The sequence below is a fragment of the Peromyscus californicus genome, unplaced genomic scaffold, assembly GCF_007827085.1.
Source record: "Peromyscus californicus insignis strain IS unplaced genomic scaffold, ASM782708v3 Scaffold_6__1_contigs__length_162567912, whole genome shotgun sequence".
In the NCBI taxonomy this organism is placed as follows: Eukaryota; Metazoa; Chordata; class Mammalia; order Rodentia; family Cricetidae; genus Peromyscus; species Peromyscus californicus.
The window spans coordinates 61,239,038-61,255,802 of record NW_026294584.1 but is presented as its reverse complement, the minus strand read 5'-3'; the positions used below and the strand labels follow the sequence as shown (position 1 = coordinate 61,255,802).

At 45.8% G+C, this 16,765-nt stretch overlaps 1 protein-coding gene across 3 annotated transcripts in view; it reads right to left on the bottom strand.

Annotated features, from left to right (window-relative positions):
- The window catches only part of Nub1 (negative regulator of ubiquitin like proteins 1), a 35,139-nt gene extending 22,259 nt beyond the window's left edge, over window positions 1–12,880 (bottom strand). Inside the window, exons 1-3 of one of the 3 annotated variants that reach the window (XM_052719918.1) lie at window positions 12,677–12,880; window positions 8,228–8,345; window positions 2,846–3,013 (exon numbers count right to left, since the gene is read on the bottom strand). In XM_052719918.1, coding sequence (XP_052575878.1) covers window positions 2,846–3,013; window positions 8,228–8,345; window positions 12,677–12,747 — 357 coding nt within the window. In that variant the 5' untranslated portion in view covers window positions 12,748–12,880. Of the gene's footprint in view, window positions 1–2,845; window positions 3,014–8,227; window positions 8,359–12,676 lie in introns of all 3 variants that reach the window. The other 2 variants (XM_052719917.1, XM_052719916.1) reach the window with 2 other exon arrangements.
- Window positions 12,881–16,765: the final 3,885 nt, after the last annotated feature.

Genomic DNA, 16,765 nt, shown 5'->3' with positions numbered 1-16,765 from the left:
CAGCCAGCATATACTTCTTTTACAGAGGACCTGAGCTTACTTCCCAGCATCCACTCACACCTGACTGTAACTCCAGCCCAGAGGATACAATTTACTCTTGGCCTCTGGAGGTACTTCATTTACATGCACAAGCCCAGAGACACATATTTACATGTAATTAAAAGTAAAATCAGCCGGGCGGTGGTGGCGCATGCCTTTAATCCCAGCACTCGGGAGGCAGAGCCAGGCGGATCTCTGTGAGTTCGAGGCCAGCCTGGACTACCAAGTGAGTTCCAGGAAAGGCGCAAAGCTACACAGAGAAACCCTGTCTCGAAAAACCAAAAAAAAAAAAAAAAGTAAAATCATTTATTATGTGTACAACATTCTGCCTCTATGTATGCCTGCAGAAGAGGGCACCAGATCTCATTACAGATGGCTGTGAGCCACCATGTGGTTGCTGGGAATTGAACTCAGGACCTCTGGAACAGTAGGCAGTGCTCTTAACCTCTGAGCCATCTCTCCAGTCCCCTAAAAATAAAACCTTAAGAGAAGAAAATGTTTAATGGAATTTCTGAACATTCCCACTCATCATCCGTTACCAGGCACCATGCCCTACACCCCATCCCTCTACTTCCCAGCCTTGTGACCATTTATTTTCTTTCTGTCTACAAGGTGTCTGTTTTGGATACTTCACAGAAGCAGGACCATATAGCATCAGGCCTTTTTTGCATGTTTCTGAGGTTTGCTCATACGATAAACTGTTAGTACTACTGTGTATCTGCACCACCAGTTGTCTTCTGTGGTGTGGGTGTATCTGTTCATCCACACACCCACTGATGGAAGTGAGGCTGTCTCTACCTTAGCCATTAGGAGTGGTGCTACTGTGAATGCTCACCAGTCAGTTTATTCTTATAATATTTGGTGTGTGGTGGTTGTACTTGTTATTGTGGATGTGCATGTGTGACAGGTGTGAAATCCGGAGGTGTCTTGATTACTTTCTGCCTTTTCTTTCTTTTCTTCTTCCTTCCTTCTTCCCACCCCCCCAGACAGGGTTTCTCTGTGTAGCCCTGACTGCCCTCAACTTGCATTGTAGACCAGGCTAGCCTCCGACTCACAGTTCTTTTTTTTTTTTTTTTTTTTTTTACTTCAATAGAGTCTCTCATTGATTCACTGGCCAATGAGCTTCAGGGATCCATCCACACCCCTGTAAGCCTGTACCACCCAGGGCTGGGGTTCCAGGAACCCTCACATATCTGGCTCTTTACATGGATTCTAGGGATCAGAACTTAGGTCCTCATGCTTCATGGCAGGCACTTTTACTTACATGAGCGATATCTCCAGTCCCATATACAAATGCTTTGTTTTTCCTGCTTTAAAAAAAAAGTGTGTGTGTGTGTGTGTGTGTGTGTGTGTGTGTGTGTGTGTGTTATGATGGGGCAGAGGGGACATGTGGGTGTGCCATGGCACACTTGTGGAGGTCAGAGGACAAGGTTGTGGTATCAGGTCTCTCTTTCTGCCTTTATGCAGCTACCAGGGAATCACAATGAAGTCATCAGGCTTTCCGGCAAGCATTTTTTTTTTCTGTTTTGTTTTTGTTTTTGTTTTTTTTCCGAGACAAGGTTTCTCTGTGTAGTTTTGGTGCCTGTCCTGGAACTTGCTCTGTACACCAGGCTGGCCTCGAACTCACAGAGATCGCCTGGCTCTGCCTCCTGAGTGCTGGGATTAAAGGCATGAGCCATCTCACCTGCCCATGTACAAATTTTGAAATACCTACTTTCACTTCTGAGAATGGTCAACATTGTTTGGTTCTGAGAAGGGCTGCAAAGTGCTTGCCAGGAAAACATGCCGGACATGTACTACCTGAGGATGAGGCCCTGTGACAAGGGGGCTATACACTCAGGTCAGTTCAGCCCTGTTCAGCACTCAGCTGACTACCCCTGCCCTCCATCAGAACAGGAGAAGAGAAGTTCCTGCAGAGAGAGTCCTACTACATAGGGTTGGTTCTAAAACCTGCTGTCTACTTTGACTTCTTGACATTGAAAGTTTATTTCCCTTCACGTTTAATTTACACGTATAGGTGTTCGCCTGCATGTAATGTCTGTGCACCATATGTGTGCAATGCCCAAGGAAGCTACAGGAGGGCCACTGGACCACCCTGGGGCTGGAGTTAAAGATGGCTGGGAGCTGTACTGTGGGTGCTGAGAACTGAACCTGGGTCCTCTGGAAGAACAGCCAGTGCTCTTAACCTCTGAGCCATCTCTCTAGCCCTACTTGTTAGTATCTGTAAGCATTAAACTAGAAAGGGTACAAACTTAACATACAGCTCTGTACATGAGGGTTTGTTTTCATTTTTAACATGACATTTATTTATTTAGCACAGTCACACCACCACAGAGCACTTGTGATCATAAGACAACCTGTAGGAGTCAGTTCTCCTTCTACCACTCGGGTTCTGAGGAATACACCCCTGTCATTAGGCTTGATGATAAGAGTCTTTACCTGCTAAGCCATCTCACTGGCCCATGGGACACTGTTTTTGTTTTTTAAGGCATGTTTTTCATGCAGCCTGGACTGGCCTTGAACTCACTATGCAGCTGAGGATAACCCTGAACTTCTAGGATCCTCCTGCCTCTGCCTCCCAAGTGCTGAGATTACAATGTGCACTACCATGCCCCACTTCTGTGACTGATGCTTTGAACAAGCCTACCTTAAATCTATCAGGATAAGTCTGCATCATCAATCATTTAACATGCGGAGTTCCTTAAGCACTCTGCTTGTAGATTTACAAAACCAAACCAAACAAACCCACAACAAAACCTGATCACAGCACTAAGCTGGTCTCAATGCGCCCTGGGCAGTTACTCACTTTCCGGAGTCTTGGAGGCAGAAACACCTCAATTGTGGCAATCCCAGTTGTTCGGAAGTGTTCATTCCCTGTGCCGCGCTCAATGGCTTTGCAACGGATCTCCTCTATTATGTTCTCCACTTCATTTTCACAGCACTCTAGTCGGTCAGAGTACTTCTTAGCAAGGTCCTATGAGGGGAAACCAGAGACTGCAGTTCAGCAGAGTGCCAGTGCAGAATAGTAAAAGAAAAAAATCCCCAAAGCGACATTCCTCTGACAAGGGAAGCCGCCATTGTACTGAAATGCAATCTGGGCTTTCAGGGAGATTTCAGAAAGAAATTAAAACACTTACAACAGTGAAAATAGGCTCGGTAGGCAAAGTGAGAGAAACTGGGGCTACTCCAGGGGGACAGAGAGGAAGGAGGGCTGAGACTCTTGTGACCTAAATATATTAAGAAATTACTTTACGAAGCAGTGAACTAGGGCTGTCGAGATGGCTCAACATGTAAAGGCACTTGCTTAGCGCCTTGAGTTCAATTTCTGGGCCCTACATGATGGGAGAGAACCAAGTCCCATATTGACTTCTAACCTCCACAAATATGCCATGTTTTATGCATGTACACACACACACACACACACACACACACACACACACACACACACACATTTCTTTAAGTCGTGGAGGTTGGAGAGATGGCTCAGTGGTTAAGAGCATTTGTTGCTCTTACAGAAGACCTGGGTTTGATTCTTAACACCCATATGGTAGTTCACCACCGTCTGCAACTCCAGATCTAGGGGATCCAATGTCCCCTCTCTTTCTGACTTCCAAGGGTACTAATCACACATGAGGTGCATATACATACATGCAGTAAAGATACCCACACATAAAATAAATGTAAAAACCTTTTAAAACTGTCATTGGATGGGAAAAAAATTTAAAACAGAAAAAAATATTCTAATTTTTCAAACTGTGTGAGATCAAGACAGATTAAATAACCTTCCTTTTTATTTGGTTGTTAAGGGTTTTTGGTTTTTTGGTGACAAAGTCCTATTCATAAAACATTTTAAATAGTCATTAGGAGGAGATGGGAAGAATATACCCATATCAATGATGTTTACTATTTTTTTTTTTTTTGAGCTGAGGACCGAACCCAGGGCCTTGCGCTTGCTAGGCAGGCACTCTACCACTGACCTAAATCCCCAACCCCAATGTTTACTATATTTTTAAAAATATATTCTTTGGAGCTGAAGAGATGGCTCAGCAGTTAAGAGCACTGACTGCTCTCCCAGAGGTCCTGAGTTCAATTCCCAGAAACCACATGGTGGCTCACAACCATCTGTAATGCGATCTGGTGCCCTCCCTCTTCTGGTGTGCAGGGATACATGCAGACAGAACACTGTATACATAATAAACCTTTTAAATATATATATATATATTCTTTGAGATAGGATCTCATATATTCTAGGCTGACCTCAAATTTGCTATATAGTGATCCTTGGCTACCTATAGCAAATTTGAGGCCAACCTAGAATGACCATGAACTTCTGATCCTCCTGCATCTACCTCCCTGAGTGCTAAAACAGGCATGCTCACCATGTCTGGTTTATAAAACTGTCTTTTGTTTGTTTGTTTTTTGAGACAGGGTTTCTCTGTATAGTTTTGATGCCTATCCTAGAACTCACTCTGTAGACCAGGCTGGCCTCGAACTCACAGAGATCTGCCTGCCTCTGCCTCTGGAGTGCTGGGATTAAAGGCATGTGCCACCACCACCTGGCATAAATTGTCTTCTTTATATTTCTGTATTTAAGAATACTCATGTGCTACATAACTTTGCTTTGATCAATGATGGACCAAATGTAAGTCAGACACCTCATAAGATACAATGCACAATACAACTAAAAAATTCCTTCTCCCCAGTGATGAAGGGGTTGTTTTAAGAAAGGCTTACTTTCATTATTTATATATGTATGTATACATGTATATGCAGGGGCCTGTTGAGACCAGATGAAGGCAACAGATCCCCTGGAGCTCGAGTTACAGGCAGTTGTGAGCCTCTTAACTGCTGAGCCATTCATCTCTCCAGACCTGGAAGTGGCCAGCTTAATGTCCATGTTGCATGTCTATAGTGATGCTGGTATGAGCAAGCCTACTGTCCTGCTAGTCCTGTGAAGCACAGCACACACACTCAGTACATGCACAGCATGGACTGTCTCATGATGAGAGCAAATGACTGCAAACTAGCCCTGGGTAGGTTAGAGTGAGCTCCAGTCTCTAAAACAGTTTACTGTGAAGTAGTGTGGGAGCCAGCCGCAACCTCAGACTCCTGCAAATCACTAACCAGGTGTGAGCCAAACTCACATCTCAGGCACATCACCCAACCACACATCTCAGAGCATCCCCAGTGGTGAAGGCATGACTGTGTACACAAGTTGACTGCCCTTGATCTGGTAATCCTCCTGCCTCAGCCACTGGAGTGCTGGGATTTCTGGTGTTTACCAATAGGCTCAGTTCTATTTATTTTTAACCCAGAAATACATATCATTTTTATCACTACAAAACATGAACGTTTTAAAAATAAAATACTTTAACAATCAATTTCAGAGCCAGTAGGATGGCTCCACAGGTAAGGTCTCTGCCACCAAGGCGGAGAACCTTTCGCTCTCCAGAGTGCATATGGTGGAAGGAGATAACTGACTCCTGAAGGCAGTCCTCCAATTCCCCATGTGCAACCCATATAAACATAAATAAATGTAGGGGCTGGAGAGATGGCTCAGTGGTTAAGAGCACTGCTTGTTCTTCCAGAGGTCCTGAGTTCAATTCCCAGCAAACACGTAGTGACTCACAACCAGCTACAATGGGATCTGGCGCCCTCTTCTGGTCTGTAGTGTACATGCAGACAGAACACTGTATACATAATAAATAAATAAATCTTTAAAAATAAATAAATGTAGAAAAAAATCACTTTCTAAATTCTAATGCCCCCCAAGCATGGTAGAGCACATCTGCAATCTGAACACTCGGGAGGCAGAGAAGGGAGATCAGGAGTCCAAGTCCTAGGGAGTTTGAGGCAGTCTAGGTTGTGTGAAGACTGTTTCAAAAAGCCGAAATAGAACACCAAACCAACCTACCAACCACCAAAACCCTAATTACCTAGGAAGGGCATATTTTTCTCCTGACAGCAGGTATCTCAGTTAGGGTTTCTATTACTGTGAAGAGCCAAAATGACCACGGCAACTCTTATAAAGGAAACATTTAGTTGTGGTGGCAGCTTACAGTTCAGAGGTTCAGTCCATTATCATCATGGCGGGGAGCATGACAGCATGCAGGCAGACATGGTACTGGTTACATCTTCATTAGAAGGCAACAGGAAGTGGACTGTGACACTGAGCGAAGCTTAAGCAAAAGAGATCTCAAAGCCCACCCCCACAGTGACATATTTCCTTCAACTAGGCCACACCTCTTAATAGAGAAGCATGAGCTTATGGGGGCCAATGACATTCAAAGTACCACAGCTGGTGATGCTGACATTAACTCAGCCAACAGTTCAACTTACCCTTGATAATCACTACCCAGGCTTCCGCTCCACAGGTCTCAGGGTGCACCCTCATGGCCAGCACCAGGTGCCAAGCATGCAGTCTCCAGGTAACCCTCACTGACTGGCTTCAAAGTACAGGGTTCCCATGTTTGACAATTTGCTACAATGACTCAGAACTCAGAACAAGTTCTGGGATTCTAGTTTCCCACAAAGGCTACAAGAGAATAGAGATCACAGGGACAGTGTGAGGTTCCCAAGGGCCCTGGGGGAAGTCCCTACTCCAGAGAGTGAGTTACCTACCCTCCCAGCTCCTAAGTGTTTGGAATAGGAATCTGGAGCCCATCATTTACATATTTGTAATGGAGGCCTGCTATCAGCCTTGACTGATTAAATCCCGGGCCACTGCTGATGAAAGCCATGATTAGCCCTTTCCTCTCTGTTGGCTGGAGAGTGGGACAGAAAAGGTCAAGCTTCTGATCAAGGCTTCTTCCTTCTGGCAACCATCTCTCCCCCAAGCTACTAGGGCCACCATGCCTCATTAGGATGCAAGATGCTCCTGATATTAGCTTTCACAGGAACTGGAAATAAGGCCAGTGTCTTTATTATGTCTCACTGGTTCTCAAGCCAAGACACCATAGCCAGCAAGTTCAGAAGGCATTAAAAGTAGCACATACATACATGCCAAGGGTTGAGTATCTCCAAAGCCTCTGTGTTAAAGGCTTAATGCTCAGGGTGGCACTATTGGCAGGTGGTGGTGAGGTCCTTGAGGGTAAGGCTAGCAAGGGGATTTATGGGACTCCATTGGCCACATCCTTCCTTTCAGTTTCCTGGTTCAGGTGAGAAATTTCCTTCACCACTGGGGATGCTCTGAGATGTGTGGTTGGGTGATGTGCCTGAGATGTGAGTTTGGCTCACACCTGGTTAGTGATTTGCAGGAGTCTGAGGTTGCGGCTGGCTCCCACACTACTTCACAGTAAACTGTTTTAGAGGCTGGAGCTCACTCTAACCTACCCAGGGCTAGTTTGCAGTCATTTGCTCTCATCATGAGACAGTACATACTGTGCATGTACTGAGTGTGTGTGCTGTGCTTCACAGGACTGGCAGCACAGTCCTCCTCTCTGCCCTGAGGCTTGTCACAGTGTGCTACCCTTGCCAAAGTCCTGAGGCTTCACGACCACTCAAGCTTGAGGAACTTCCAGAACCATGAACCAAATAACCTTTTTCTCTTTAGAACTTAATTTGCCCCAGCTACTTCATTATAGTTAAGGTGACTAATACAATACCCAGAGAATCAGGTAGCATTCTCATAAGAATGAAATGCCACCGGGCGGTGGTGGCGCACGCCTTTGATCCCAGCACTCGGGAGGCCGAGCCAGGCGGATCTCTGTGAGTTCGAGGCCAGCCTGGTCTCCAAATCGAGTTCCAGGAAAGGCGCAAAGCTACACAGAGAAAACCTGTCTCGAAAAACCAAAAAAAAAAAAAAAAAAGAATGAAATGCCAGTCACAGGACTGGGGTTGTGGCTTGGTGGTAAAAGCTTGCCTAATCAGCCTGGGCTACAGAGCGGAGATCCAGGATAGCCACCAAAACTACACAGAGAAACCCTGTATCGAAAAACCAAAAAAAAAAAAAAAAAAAAAACCTTGCCTAGCATGTGTGAAGTCCTGGGTTCTACCTTTAGTGCCGAAAAAGATTAAATTTAATTTTTTAAAAATTAAATTAAATTTAAATTAGATTTGTTCTTTACTAAAGGTTTTGGTGCTTCTCATCGTTTTCACAGCTGTGCCTGGTAATTTCTGGTGACTTCAGAATAGTATTTACTAAGAAGTTATGACAGTACAAAAGATTCACATATTAAAAGAAAAATACCTTTAAGGCCAAACCAACTTCTTTATTTTCATCAGTATATGGAGGTTTCCAAAGTTGAATTCTGTCTTCCCTTAGAAACTGGGTCAATTTTGCTTGAAGATATTTCTTCTGCGCCATCCTTGAGAGGAAAACTGTAAATCAATAAAACCCACATTACATTTGAAAATGCTGTACACATTACCTAATCCACTGAGGTGTTCTGCAAAGTAAGTGGGGTTCCCCTCTGCGCCTCTGTCAGTTTAATATAAGCTACTGTATCCAATTACACGTAAGTCAATATAAAATGTTTCTTTTGTTATTGTTTTTTCTTTGTTTTCCCGAGCCAGGGTTTCTCTGTGTAGCCCTGTCTGTCCTGGAACTCACTCTGTGGATCACCAGTTAATGACTCTCTAGCGCTGGGACTAAAGGCGTAAATTACCACACCCAGCTTAAAATGTCTCTTTCAGACTTGCTAATATGTAGCAAGGAGTAGTTTACGCTCCTGTTTCCTGTTGAAGGAGGGAGCAAACCAAGGTATTTCACATGCTCGGTCTGTGCTCTACTCTCCATTTCTTTTTTTTTTTTTTTTTTTTTGGTTTTTCGAGGCAGGGTTTCTCTGTGTAGCTTTGCGCCTTTTCCTGGAACTCACTTGGTAGCCCAGGCTGGCCTCGAACTCACAGCGATCCGCCTGCCTCTGCCTCCCGAGTGCTGGGATTAAAGGCGTGCGCCACCACCGCCCCGCTACTCTCCATTTCTTAACCTGTTGTTATTCTCAGAAATATAAGGAAAGGGGTAGGGCCAGACAGCTCCAGGGTTAGAGTACTGGCTGCTCTTCAAGAGGACCTGGGTTTGGTTCCCAGCACCCCAAGGCAGCTCACAACCATCTGTAACTTTAGTTCTAGGGGATTCAAGGCCTTTTCTGGTGTACAGACATACATACAGGCAAAATACCCATACACATAAAATAAAAGATAATTTCACTTTATTTTATATTTTATTTTTTTTAGCTTTCTCTTTGTAACAGCCCTAGCTGTCCTGGAACTCAATTTGTACACTGGACTGGCCTCGAATTCATGGAGATCTGCCTGCCTCTGCCCCCAAGTGCTGGGATTAAAGGTGTGCACTACCATGCCCAGCTGATAATTTTATTTTAAAACAAATCTTTTAAGCAATCCAATATATAGTTTGTAAATTCTCTCACACTTTGGCTGCTTTAACTCAAAACCAAAGACTAAGCACTCTGGTAATTAAGCACAAAGAAAAGCTACTTTGAACTACGAACTATCAATAATAAATGTTTGTATAGTTGAACTCTGAAAATTAAAGGGTTAGCTAGGTGTGGTGATACACACCTTTAAGCTCTTGAGAGGCAGAGACAGATCAATGTGAATTCCAGGCCAGCCTCTCAAAAATAAATAAAATTAAAATTACAGAACTATACTCTTTCACATTTTGTTGTTTTATTTTTGTTTTGAGACAAGGTCGTTACTCTGTAGCCCAGGCTGCCCCGAAGCTCAAAGCCCTAGCTTCCTTCCACAGCGCCTGGATAACAGGCATGAGCTATCACACCTCGCTCATGGTTTGTTGTTTTCGTTTTCACTGGTACTTTTGAGAGCACAAAGCACATCAACATCTATTACTCAATCTAACAGTGGCTAGATCATCTTACAGCTGGGAAACCCGGGCTCTAGGTTTGTAAACCACATGAGCCAGTGCCAGATCTGGCATGGGACATCTGCCTACAAAAATAGACTCTGTATTGTCTCACAGTCCCTTGCTGCATGTCCTCAGCATGTAACTTCTCTTTTCTACATAGGAGCTATGGCATCCCACACCAACACAGCTATTATACCAAGGAGTGGGTGAAGCTGCTGAAAGCCGGTGGCAGCTGGGAAGTGTAGTGAAGTGTTTCAAGGTTTGCCAAATCAAACAAAGGAGGAAGTTACTCACTCCTTATTAATGGACATGAATTTCAGAGTGGAAAAAAATGTATGGACTAATGCCGGGTGGTGGTGGCGCACGCCTTTGATCCCAGCACTCGGGAGGCAGAGCCAGGCGGATCTCTGTGAGTTCGAGGCCAGCCTGGGCTACCAAGCAAGTTCCAGGAAAGGCACCAAAACTACACAGGGAAACCCTGTCTCGAAAAAACCAAAAAAAAAAAAAAAATGTATGGACTAATAACTTAAATGTTTCTTTTTTTCCCCTATGGAGGGCTAATACTCTACAGCCTCCTGAAGATAATCCACCTGATTTTAAGTTAAGTGTGGTGACTTAAGCAATATTCCGTAACCACACTTTTGAAAGAATGCTCAGATCTGTCTGAGAGTGAGAAGCAGGTCGTCAGGATGGGGAACAGAATGAACAGTGAATGTGTGTGAGCAGTGTGTTTTTAGTCACTCACAAACTGATCCTCACAGCAAGGCACAGCAGCACTTAGGAGCATTTGCTTTGCAAACACAAGTCACTTAACCCACCAGACAGACACAGGACTGACATCTACAAAAATTCTAAGAAAAAGATCATTGCCACCTCAGAAGGAGGGTGGCAGGGATAACTTATGGGTACCTAGCTATTTAGAAGGTTGAAAACAACCTTCCAGACAGTAACCAGTCCACTGTCTGAAAAAAGAGACAAGGTCACCGGGCGGTGGTGGCGCACGCCTTTAATCCCAGCACTCGGGAGGCAGAGCCAGGCGGATCTCTGTGAGTTCAAGGCCAGCCTGGACTACCAAGTGAGTTCCAGAAAAGGTGCAGAGCTACACAGAGAAACCCTGTCTCGAAAAACCAAAAAAAAAAAAAAAAAAAAAAAAGAGACAAGGTCATCACAACTCCTGTCTGTGTGTGTCCCAACACTGCCGCCGGGTCTGCATCACAAGATTTTTTTTTTCTGAGACAGGGTATCTTCGTTAGGATTTCTATTGCTTCAATCAAACACCGTGACCATACAGCAAGATGGGAAGAAAAGGGTTTATTTGGCTTACACTTCCATATTGCTGTTCATTATTGAAGGAAGCCAGGACAAGAACGAGGCAGGATCCTGGAGGCAGGAGCTGATGCAGGAGCCATGGAGGGGTTCTGTTTACTAGTTTGCTCAGCCTGCTTTCATATAGAACCCAGGACCACCAGCCCAGGGATGGCACCATCCACAATGGACTGGACCCTCCTCCATTTATCACTAATAGAGAAAATGCCTTACTGCTGGAACTCATGGAGGCATTTCCTCAATTGAGGCTCCTTCCTCTCTGATTACTCTAGCTTGTGTCAAGTTGACACAAAACCAGCCAGTATACAGGGTCTCACCACTTAGCTCTGGCTGTCCTGGAACTCACTATGTAGACCAGACTGGCTTCGAACTCAACAGAAATTGGCCTGCCTCTGCCTCCCAAATGCTAGAATTAAGGCGTTAGCCACTATGACCGGTTTAACATAAGATTTAATGTTTAAAAAAATTAAACCACCAGCTGGGTGGTGGTGGTGCACGCCTTTGATCCCAGCACTCGGGAGGCAGAGGTAGACGGACCTCTGCCAGTTCGAGGCCAGCCTGGTCTACAGAGTGAGTTCCTGCACAGCCAGGACTGTTTCACAGAGAAACCCTGTCTGGAAAAACAAAAAACAAACAAAGAAAAAAAAAATAAACCACCGTCGTGCCATACTGTTGCACGCCTGTAATCCCAGAACTGGGGAAGCAAAAGCAGGAGGATCTCCCATGAGTTTGAAGCCAGGCTAATCTACATACAGAATTCCAGGACAGCCAGAGCTACATAGTGAGACACATTTATTAACAACAACAACAACAACAAATTAAATCGCGGTCTTCAAAAGTATGACTCTAGTTATAAACAATAGAATGACAGGTGTTAAGTCAAAAGGAAGAAAATCTCGTAGTCCAGTTCCGTTTTAATTGGAGAACTGCAAGTTTTGTGCATGTTGCTGGGTGTTCCCCATCATAACGCGGAAAACACTTGAGTCCTGAATGTCAGCGTTCAGAACCGAAAGTGAAACGTTAGGAATTAACGTTGAAATTTTCACTTTCTCTTCTGGAATAGATCAATTCAGTCTCACAGACTCACGCACATTCAACACATATTCCCTCCCGAGGAAATAACACGCGATTAGGGTCTCGTATTTAAAAGTAAGAGCAAGGGAAGGAAAGGAGGCAGGACCAGTGTGGGTCCAGAAAGCTCTCGTTCTCACCCACAACGATCCGCTGTCCGCGCACGTCAGCCCCGGACAATCCTCTCAAGGCAGCTCAGGCTGACAAGTGTCTGTCCCCCTCCCTCAGGCCCGCAGCAACCTCCTCCCGCTCCCACCCGAGCCTGCACCGCCGCGTCCACCCGACCGCTCCCGCCGCGCCGACGGCCGACCCGGCCGCGTAGCCAGGCCCAGGTCCCGGTCGGTGCCCGCCGCAGCGGCCGACACGGCCGCGTAGCCAGGCCCAGGTCCCGGTCGGTGCCCGCCGCAGCCGCCTCACCTGCGCCACCGCCGCGCCAGCCGCGACCTGCTGAGTGCCCGGATGCCGCAGAGGCCGCCGTTTGTTTTCATTCCGGGTGAGGCCGGCCCCGCCCCCGCCCCCGCCCCCTCGCGCTGTCCGGAAGGCGGATCGTGGGCGGGGGCTTCATGGAGGGGTGGGGCCGAGGAGCCAGTCCTGAGACCAAAGAGTGGGAAAAGAAGCTGCTGGGAAGACGCGGGGGTGGGCGGGGCTAATATGGGGCGGGACAAGGGCGAAGATGGAGGCGGGGAGGGCTGTGGGCGGGGCTAATAAGAAGGGGTGGAGCGAAGGCGGAGAGAGGGCAGTCAGGCGATCTGTGGGCGGGGCTGGTATTTGCAGGGCGGGGCTGGTATGAGGAGGGGCGAGGGAGAAGACGGAGGCAGGTGGAGCTGTTAGGTGAAGGAAGGGCGAGGCTAAAACGGGAGGGGAGAGTTGCGAGGAGGGGGTCGAGGGGCGTGGTGAGGAATGCTGGTGAGGAGGTGATAGTCTAGTGGCGCAGCAGGCACCGGGTCTTGGACCTCTCTCCCAGACTCAGTTTTTCTGACGTCAGAGGACATTGAATTTGGCTTTGTTTTTCCAAAAGCCTTGACAGGGGGTAGGACAAGACCTGTTTTCCTGGACCTTTTCCCGTCTTTCTGCCAATAGGCTTAGGGGGTCCCCCAAAACTAAAGGATCCTCACACTATCCTCCGCAATCCCCTCTTGGAGAAGTTAGGTAGGTTCCCAGGTCCCCACATCTCCAGTTGCCCAGCTACTCATTTCCACCCACTACCACCATGAGAATCTATAGACGTCTGCTTTGCCCAGCGTTGTGAAAAATAACAATCTATGAACTGACATGTGTCATTAAGTGTTCGAGGAAACAAATTCCAGCAGGAATAAAAAAAAAAATAAAGCCTTTTTTTTTTTAAAAAATACTATGAGAAACGGGACAGTGCTCTGGTGTTGAGCCCCCTCTTGCTGCAGACTGTGTGAGTAGGCCTGGGCTAGCCTGCAAGGAGCACAAGCAACCGGAGGAAAGCTGAGGAACCCCGATAAGGAGCTTGTCGACTGTCAGCCTGCCAGTGAAGCTACATCGATCACTCAGCACCCACTTCCCACGCACACATGCAAAAGTCCAGCACAGACCCACTGAGTCAGTCCAGAAATGCCTGGCCTCTGAATCTGGAGCTAAACAAGTTATGATAAGCTTTGGATTTGCAAGTAGTTTGCTAGGCAGCAAAAACAGACACAGCCTTGGGTACCAAGCAAAAGTAACAAAGTTAACCTAAGAAAATAGTATCTGTAGGTAACTGTTACTACTCTAAACAAATCGTTAAGGCCATTACCTTTCCTTCTTCGCAACTAAGTAACAAACTTAGTGAAGTGAAATTTGATCCTTTTCTCACAAAGATCCTGCAGCCCTCCTGTTGTAGATTTTTGTTCTGACAAATAAAGCTTGCCTGGAGATCAGAGGGCGGAGCTAGCCACTAGTTAACCATAGAGACCCGCAGTGGTGGCACACACCTTAAATCCCAGCACTTGGGAGGAGGAAGCAGGAAGATCAGTAGTTCAAGGCCACCCTGGACTAGAGGAAATTGAACCAGTCTAAAAGAGAAACAGAGTCAGGTGGTGGTAGCTCAGACCTTTGATCCCAGCATTTGGGAGGCTCGTGCCTTTAATCCTAGCACTAGGGAGGTGGAGAAAAAATATAAGGCAGGTGGAGACAGGATCCTCCCACCCCACCCCATTCAGTCTGAGGATTCCTAGAGACAGGAGCCCCGCTTCGGTCTGAGATTTTGTAGAGGTAAGAAGTCTCTGGTGGCTGCTCTGCTTCTCTGATCTTTGGGCTTTCACCTCCGTGTCTGACTCCGGGTTTTTATTGATAAGACTAATTAGGATGGCACTTCACACCCCGCTGTGCTTCTATAGATCTGTCTTTTTGTACAGGATTTTAAAGTTTTCTCTTGGGGTTGAGGTAGCATATATTTACAGCTTTAAAAAAAATTACTGCGATATAATGCATATGCCTTATAATACTCAAATTTGAGTTATTGCCGCGGACTGGGTCTCAGTAGGAACACCAGACCGAGGGAGAACAGGTCGAAGGTACTCAGGATAAGTGAGATTCGGTGAATGACAGACAGACACAGACACGAGAGTATGCTGTGAAACTGCTGCAATTTTACTCAGATCAAGCAGTGTTTTTTATACAATCATTTGAAGAAACATGGCAATCGGCCAGTGGGGCGATAGACATAGAATTAACAATGTGGTCACACAATTTTCTCAGAATGATTAATAGATCTCATGAGTACAGGTGTTATTTCCTCTTTTGTGGTCCCTCATCCAGACAGAGAACATTACGGCCCTAGCTGAAGTTTTCCTTCTACGTAATTATTAGACCTTTGTTTTGTATCAAAATTAAACCCTTCCCACCATCGTTCTAACCATGGTTTCATTTGTGTGAAAATATTTAACCTTTGCTTGCAGGTGAGAAGGCACCAGGGGGGTTGGGACCTAGCTATTCTTTCCATGAACTGTAACTTATGCCATTCTGTTTTCATACTATTATGATTCACCCATTGGTTCCCATGTTTATCATAAGCTCCCGTAAAGGGCAATGGCTCCAAATAATTATTATATCTAGGATTAAAGTTAGGGGGTTGCCACCACCGACCCTTGATGAGAAACTCTATTTGTCCCTTGATAATTCTTGTAGGACTGGCTAGTTCCTGTAACTGCTTCCTTGCAGCTGCTGTTGGCTGCGCGTGTGGATTGCTTATGAGTTCCTGGACTTTTACTTTCATCTCTCCTCGCTAGAATCTTTGTCCCTCTGAGTCATGAGTTCTTTTTGCTCTAAATCATTCATAAATTCCCCCAAACTTCTAGGACCCTCTTTAACTGTTTGCCTAAAAGCTTGAATTATAGGTGGGGGTATTGAGGCCACTTTTGAGGAATCATTATTCTCTTTATGGGGCACATCAGGAACATTGAGAGCTAACTCCCTGAAATTGATACACAAGGAAACAGCAATAGTCACAGCTGCAAAGAGAAAAAAGGCAAAATGCCAGCCAGCCTCTGCAAGCAGATTTTGCGTGGTTCCGTGTAGCCTGGCACCATGATTCGGGCAGATTGATAAGGGGTCGCCGGGGGCATAGACCCGAGGGCCGCGAGCCCCCCTTTCCCATGTAACCACCTCATCCAAGGCATTTGTCACTCGGGCGACACCGTCGTGGGCGTGGCAAGTTATGTGATTCAATGCTTTTCAGTATATTTGAAGAGTTGTCCATCCATAACCACAAATAATTTTAAAACATTTCATCACTTTCAAAATGAACCCTGCATCCACAGGCATGGTGACACTTGCCTATAATCACAGAATGTGGAAGTTGAGGCAGGAAGATTTCTAATTCAAGGGCAGCTTGACCCAGTCTCCACAACAAAAATCTGAAGGCATCACAGAACTTCTTATTCCCCCAACTCAAACACTGCTCACCCCTTACCCCCTGTCTTTGCCTTCTCCCAGACCCCAATGCCACTAAACTACTTTCTGTTTCATAAATTTGCTTGGTTTGTACATTTCATAAAAATGATCTCACACAGAACCAGGGTGAGCTGCATATTTGTGTTCCCAGCACTTGGGAGATGGAGGTAGAGCTCAAGTCTGAGGCCAGCCTGAGCTATGTTGGAAGACACTCTCTCAAAAGAACAAATGGTATCATGCAATAAATAATCTCCTACAACTGACTTCTCTCACTGACTTGAACATTTTCCAAATTAATCCACATTGTAGTGTGTGTTGATTCTTTATTCCTTGTTGTTGCCAAACCATGTCCACTCTACCAGCCTGCACATTTGGTTTATCCATTCAACAGTTCAGAGACTCTGGGATGGCTCACCTGTTGGGGAGTGCTCCTGTGAGCACTAAGGTCCAAGTTTTCCCTTGAGAACAGGTTTTCCGCTCTCTAGGGTGTCTGTCTGGGAATGGAATTGGTGGTTCATGTGGTAACCTGATATTTAATCATGGGGCGGTGCAAATATATGAGTGCACGCCCCTGTGCACACAGGTGGAAGCCAAGGGAGTATATTG